Below are 6,943 nucleotides of genomic sequence, written 5' to 3' on the forward strand. Positions count from 1 at the left end.
CTGAATTTGCCAGGGAAACAAAGTTAAAACAATTCCCCCCACCCGCCCAAGACAAAATACAACCAGATAGATTAAGCAGAAACAACACACAGAATGCTGGAGGAAGTCAGCAAGTCAGGCAGCATTAAGTCCAAAAAGGCCCACGGCCCCGTGCTATATTTAAAAAAAGTACAATTTCTTTCCTAGGGGTTTCTGAGAAAGCTGATGCAATCCTGTTTCTGGTTTCCTTCTGTTTCTCTTGCAAGATTTGGAGTTGGTCAGTGCCAACTTTCGATGCCAATTCCCAAATTGGTTTGTTCAGCCACTTTAGAGTCAGCAACTTTGCCTCATCCGGAGCTGCGGACAAAATGGCAGATCTCCTTCATGGCGCACGCAACGTGCTGGGAGGAACTCAGCAGCACTTATGGAGAGTTTGACGTGATGCTCTTCTGCGCACCAGTGTTGTAGCGTGTAGTTATTTGAGTTACCGTCGCCTTCCTGTCAGCTTGAACCAGTCTGGCCATTCTCCTCTGACCTCTCTCATTAACACGTTTTTGCCCACAGAACTGCCACTCACAGGAATTTTTTTTTTGTTTTTTGCACTATTCTCTGTAAGTGCTAGACCAGGGGCTCCCAAACTTTTTTATGCCATGGACCACTACCACTAAGCAAGGGGTCCATGGACCCCAGGTTGGGAACCCCCGCTCTAGAGACTGTTGTGCGTGAAAATCCCAGAAGGGCAGTTTCCGAGATACTCCAACCGCCCCATCTGGCACCAACAATCATTCCACGGTCAAAGCCACTTCGATCACATTTCTTCGCCCATTCTGATATTTGGTCTGAACAACAACTGAACCTCTTGACCACGTCTGCGTGCTTTTATGCTGCCACGTGATTGGCTGATTAAATGTTTGCATTAACGAGCCAGTGTACCGGTGTACCTAATAAAGTGGGCACTGAGTATATTCCATGTATGACTGCAGAGTGGGATTTGAACAGGTGCTCAGATTGATAATCAATACCTCTGGTCTACAAGTCGGGCGCAAACTGCAGTTCGTGAACACACCCTTTACCTCCTACCTGTGAGGATTACAGGAACTACAGTGAGGATATTTAAGGCTTAGCTCATAATTATAGTCAGTTAATGACCTTCACAGTCTGAAAACTGTTCTTTGTCCTTGTCCACTTTCCTCCTCCTGAATCACTGTTGACATTACGCGATGATTACTTCCTGATTATTCTTGTACTAAAGTAGAATAAAGTTAGACGTGGGCCCTTTAAACAGAAACAGAGCAGACAGCAGTATCTTTTTCTGAAGATCGGGGTATCTAATTCTGGGGGACATGCGTTGCAAGGGAGAAAGGATATTTGCATCATCTCTTTCCATGATTAAGGAGATTGTTATCGTGGTTCTGCGTTACAACTTACGGTTTTTAACATGCTGTGTTTTTTTGCCCATTCCTTTCTGTTTTGCTGTGCGAGGGTAAGGGTTTGGGGGTCAAGTCATGTGACACTTTTTATTGTCATTTCAACCATAACTGCTGGTACAGAACGTAGTAAAAATGAGACAACGTTTTCCAGGACCATGGTGCTACCTGAAACAATACAAAAACTACTCTGAACTACGTAAGAAAAAACGCAAAAACTACACTAGACTACAGACCTATCCAGGACTGTATAAAGTGCACAAAACAGTGCAGACACTAATAATAAATAATAAACAAGACAATAGGGACAGTGGAGGGCAGTAGGTTGGTGTCAGTCCAGGCTCTGAGTATTGAGGAGTCTGACGGCTTGGGGGAAGAAACTGTTACATCGTCTGGTCGTGAGAGCCCGAATACTTCGGTGCCTTTTGCCAGATGGCAGGAGGGAGAAGAGTTTATATGAGGGGTGTGTGGGGTCCTTCATAATGCTGTTTGCTTTGCGGATGCAGCGTGTGGTGTAAATGTCTGTAATGGCGGGAAGAGAGACCCCGATGATCTTCTCAGCTGACCTCACTATCTGCTGCAGGGTCTTGCGATCCGAGACGGTGCAATTCCTGAATGTCGATGTTCTTACTGAATTCTGTTAGGATTTTCTTTGTGTAGTGAGAAGGGGGTTTGGGGGTTGATGTTCTTGTCCTGTTTTGTGTGGGGAGAGGGTGGGGTGGGGTTTGCGGGTTGATGATCGGAATGTCGTTCTTTTTTGTGTAGGGGGTATGGGTTTGATGTTCCTCTCTGAATGACATTCATATTCTTTCTTTGTTTCGTGGCTATCTGGAGAAGACGAGTTATAGAGCTGCGTTATGGATACATACTTTGATATTAAACGTGCCTTTGAATTTCCTGAACCTTTGATATTTAAAAGAGATGTATGGGGCAAGCATTGGTTTTGTACACAGCGGGTGCCTGGGGTGTGTTGCCAGGGTGACAGTGCAGGCAGATACAATATGTTTAAGAGGGTCTTAGATAGGCAGAGAGTGGAGTGAATATGGAGAAGAGGTTCTGCCTCAGAATTGAGAGGTGACCTTTCCAAACAGAGGTAAGGAGGAATTTTCTTTTTAGCCAGAGAGAAGTGAATCTGTGGAGTGCTCTGCCACAGACTACAGAGGGGGCCAAGTCTGTGGGTTTATTTAGAGCAGAAGTTGATAGCTTCCTGATCGGTCAGGGCATCAAAGGATATGGTGGGAAGGCAGGTGTCTGGGTTGAGTGAGATCCGGGATCAGCCATGATGGAATGGCAGGGCAGACTCGATGGGCTGAATGGCCTATCAACCTCTGCTTTAAATGACTTGGCCTCCACGGCGGTATGTGGTAACAAATTTCACAGATTCACCACCCCACTGGCTAAGGAAACTCCTCTTCATTTCCATTTTAAAGGCTCAAAGGACACCTCATTGAAACTTGCCATACACTGCATTCCTCCAGCAGGAATGAGACCAAGAGCAAGGGGTTTTAACCTTTTTTATGCCATGGACTCCTACCATCAACCGGGGATCTGAGGACCCCAGGTTAGGAACCCCTGTTCTAAAGCAATGCTTTGGAATTCTCTGCCAGTACCGTAGACACCCATTTTTAAAAAAAGTTTTGCCCCCTCAGAATGAGGTATTTGGAAATTAAAGGACGAAAAACATGATCTTTGAATGAATTGTATCTTTTTACAGCCAATTTTAATCCACCTGGAAATCAAAAGCAACAAGAAAAAAAAAGTTACACACATCAAAGTCGCTGGTGAACGCAGCAGGCCAGGCAGCAGCTCTAGGAAGGGGTACAGTCGACGTTCCGGGCAGAGACACTTCGTCAGGACGGTTATTGGTTTTCTTTCCTGCTTTGGGGATTTCTTTTTTAACCGAATCAAATAAATCTTCCTTTATTCCGTCTCGGAAGTTACGGACGTCATCAGCGTTCTTCGCCGAAACGTCCCCGGGGGTGGGGGCGGAATTTAGATTCCACCACGTGTATAACGACACTAGCTGTAAACCACATGTCCTTTTCACATTTTTAAATCAGTTTAATGCTTTCTGATACCTTAATACCAGGGTCATTTAATGATTTGTATTTTAAATCAACCATCAGCCGCGGGATTCCAACTTACTCTACACGTGGCGGATTGCATCAGACACTCACATTGACCAGGATATAGCACAATTCCACCGCTGTAACCAACGTTACGGAAGATTGCTGCCTTCTTCCCCCCGCCCCTCAATAAACTACTACTTTTTAAAAAGGTTTAAACACACATCAGCAAACATGGTTAATTTCACTTGTTCTGGCGCCCAACTGCTACATAAGTAGGGAAAGGTTGTAAGAAGAGGTAATTTTAAGTAAATATCGATTTTTTTTTAAGGCTTTATCTGCCGGCGTGAGCTGTGTAGATCCTGTTTAATCAAATGCCTATCAACTCGGGAGCTTTTCTATTTGAGTTACCTTACTAAATCCAGAAAGGAGTCGGTGACTTCTTTAGCCTCTGGGAGCGCTTCTTCCATGCCGGGAAGCTGCGGTTTGGCCTCGGCTCCCGTCCCGGGCTTGATGATGTACGCCATGGTCACTCCAAGGGCCGAGGCCAGCAGCGTAGTGAGGAAGAAGAAGAGCATCGCCCAGCCTCCCAGCTTGCCCAGGGCTTTCGTGTCCAGACTGGCGGCGCCCGAGACCAGGCTGCAGACGACGAGCGGGATGATGATCATTTTCAGCAGCCGTATGAGCAGCTCGCCGGGGAAGGAGAAGTACATGATCTGAACCCTGCCGAGCCCGAGGCTCCTCACCGACAGGCCGATCACCACGCCGATGATCACCCCGGTCACGGTGAGAATGACCAGCAGATTCCCCCTGATGCAGCCCCGGAGTTTGCCTATCTTGTCCGCCGGCTTTCGGCTCTCGCTCGCTACATTGTCGCCGCCGATCGCTACATTGTTGCCGTTCGCGGGTTTCTCGCCCAGGTGGACGTCGCCGTTGGAGGTGTCCTTCAGAGCGTCAGTCGTCGTTTCAGCCATAACCTCTTACAAATTCGACTTTTTGGAGGGGAAAATGCTTGCTGAATAAATTAGTTTTATAAATATGTGCCTGAATATGGAGAATTCTTGTAGTGGAGTGCAGTTAGAAGCAGGCGGCCGCTCTGAACGCCGGCTTGTTCTTGTAGCTCACACGGCGTCAAACTGAGAGGAGCGGGTTGGTGCTCCCCAGCCTGATTAAGGGTGAGGCGGATGTGTCTGTGGGGGTGTGTGTGTGTGTGTGTGTGCTTTTATCATCCGCTGACTCACCGACACTTGCCTTTTTGCCCGCCCCAAAGCATTTTGCTTTTCCCAAAAGGAGCGTGGACGGTAATCAATCTAGACAATAAAGATTTTGCTTCCTGAATTCTATCAGAATTAGGTTTATTATCACCGGCGTAAGTCATAAAATTTGGCGGCAGTAATGCATGATAATAGAGAAAAAAAATCTGTGAATTACAGTAAGTATATTTATATTAAATAAGTAGTGCAAAAATCGGACATTTAAATAAAAATGAAGTGTTCACGGGTTGACTGTCCATTCAGAAATCGGATGGCAGAGGGGAACGCAGCAGGCCAGGCAGCATCTCTAGGAAGAGGTACAGTCGACGTTTCGGGCCGAGACCCTTCGTCAGGGTTGAATTTCCAGCACCTGCGGAATTCCTCGTGTTTGCGGCAGAGGGGAAGAAGCTGTTCCCGAATCGTTGAGTGTGTGCCTTCAGGCTCCTGTAGCTCCCCCCTGATAGTAGCAATGAGAAGAGGGCACGACCTGGTCGGCGGGGGTCGTTAATGACGGACGCCGCCTTTCCGAGGCATCATTCCTTGAAGATGTCTTGGATATTACAGAGGCTGGTGTCCATGATGGAGTTGACTAGTTTTGCAGCCTTCAATCCTATCTGGACCTGCCTCTCGGTTTTTTTGCACTACCTTACTTTCCATTTTTCTATTTTCTATTTATGATTTATAATTTAAATTTGTAATATTTACTAAATTTTAATATTTTTAATATTTAATATTTGTAATCCAGGGAGTGGGAAGCGCAGAATCAAATATCGCTGTGATGATTGTACGCTCTAGTATCAATTGTTCGGCGACAATGAAGTATAAAGTAGCATGCGCCCTGCCCCACCAGACGGTCAAAATGCTTTCCACGCTACATATGTAGATGTTTTCGAGTGTTTTAGGTGACAAACCAAATCTGCTCAAACTCCTGTTGAAATCTAGCCGCTGTCTTGCTTCTTTATATCTACATCGATATGTTGGGACCAGGTTACATCCTCAGAGATCTTGACACCTGGGAACTTGAAATTGCCCACTCTCTCCACTTTTAATCCCCCACGAGGACTGGTGTGTGTTCCCTCGTCTTACCCTTCCTGAAGTCCACAATTATGGGAGTATCTTCTGGATTTTTGGCCGCTGATTATGAAAATCAGCATGAAATTTCCCTATCACACACCATTTTTTAAAATCGCCAATATTTATTTTAGTTCATAATTCAAGTCACATTAAGGAAGGCATTTTTGTTGGTCCACAAATCAAACAGGTCATCAATGACAGACAATTCAACAAATTTCTAGTGAGACCGAAGAAAATCACATGGAAGTCATTTAAAAAAATTGTTGAAAATTTTCTTGGCAACTACAGAGCACCAAACTACATGCAGCTGGTTGACAACATGCTTCAAGCATATGAAACCATGAAGTGCAACATGTCACTAAAGATTCATTTTCTGCATTCCCATTTAGACTTCTTCCCTGCAAACCTTGGCGCTGTCAGTGACGAGCACGGTGAAAGGTTTCACCAGGACATTGCGGTCATGGAGAAACAGGGCAAATGGAATCCATCAATGCTGGCTGTTTATTGTTGGATGCTTAAGCAAGAAGCCTGAGACACTGAGTACAAACAAAAACCATCAACAAAACATATTTAGCTTAATTGAACTACTGCCAAGCGGCAGTAAAAAATCAGGAATTAAATTCATTATACTGTATTCAATAAAAATTAATTTCTTGTTTCTCTGAACTCCTACATGATACAAGTAGTCTGAAGTCATATTTTTGATTGGCTTCAGGCGGTCTATCGTAAACAGAAGAAAAATTCTGAGAAAGCAACACTTTCAAAAAAATTAGTTGACCAGTGTAATAATATGAGAAAGTTTGCATTCTGCTTGACCTGCACATTTTGTGAGGGCTGCATTGGGATTTCTAGCATCTGCAGACTCTCTCATGCTAGTAGTAATAATAAATTATTTATGGTGCATTTTCACAAAGACGTTGCAATTCGAAGTGCTTTACAATGGGATAGTGTGCAAACATAAAATAAAATAAAAAGTAAAAAGTAATACAAATAAGCATGAAAATGAAAGACAAATAAGATGTCAGTTTTAAAAAATTTTAAACAAATAGGAAAACAACACACACAAGATGCTGGAGGATCTCAGAATCATTCCTGAAGAAGGGACTCTGCCCCGAAATGTTGACTGTTTATTCATTTGCTGCCT

The 6,943-nt window shown here is 44.5% G+C and overlaps 1 protein-coding gene across 1 annotated transcript in view; it reads right to left on the reverse strand.

Annotated features, from left to right (window-relative positions):
- Positions 1 to 4,677, reverse strand: part of slc1a5 (solute carrier family 1 member 5) — a 38,721-nt gene extending 34,044 nt beyond the window's left edge. The window contains exon 1 of the mRNA XM_063059927.1: positions 3,884 to 4,677. Within this exon, the coding sequence (XP_062915997.1) occupies positions 3,884 to 4,446 (563 nt within the window). The 5' untranslated portion in view covers positions 4,447 to 4,677. The remainder of the gene's footprint in view (positions 1 to 3,883) is intronic.
- Between the last annotated feature and the right edge of the window lie 2,266 nt (positions 4,678 to 6,943).

Source organism: Mobula hypostoma, chromosome 10 (genome assembly GCF_963921235.1).
Source record: "Mobula hypostoma chromosome 10, sMobHyp1.1, whole genome shotgun sequence".
Classification (NCBI taxonomy): Eukaryota; Metazoa; Chordata; class Chondrichthyes; order Myliobatiformes; family Myliobatidae; genus Mobula; species Mobula hypostoma.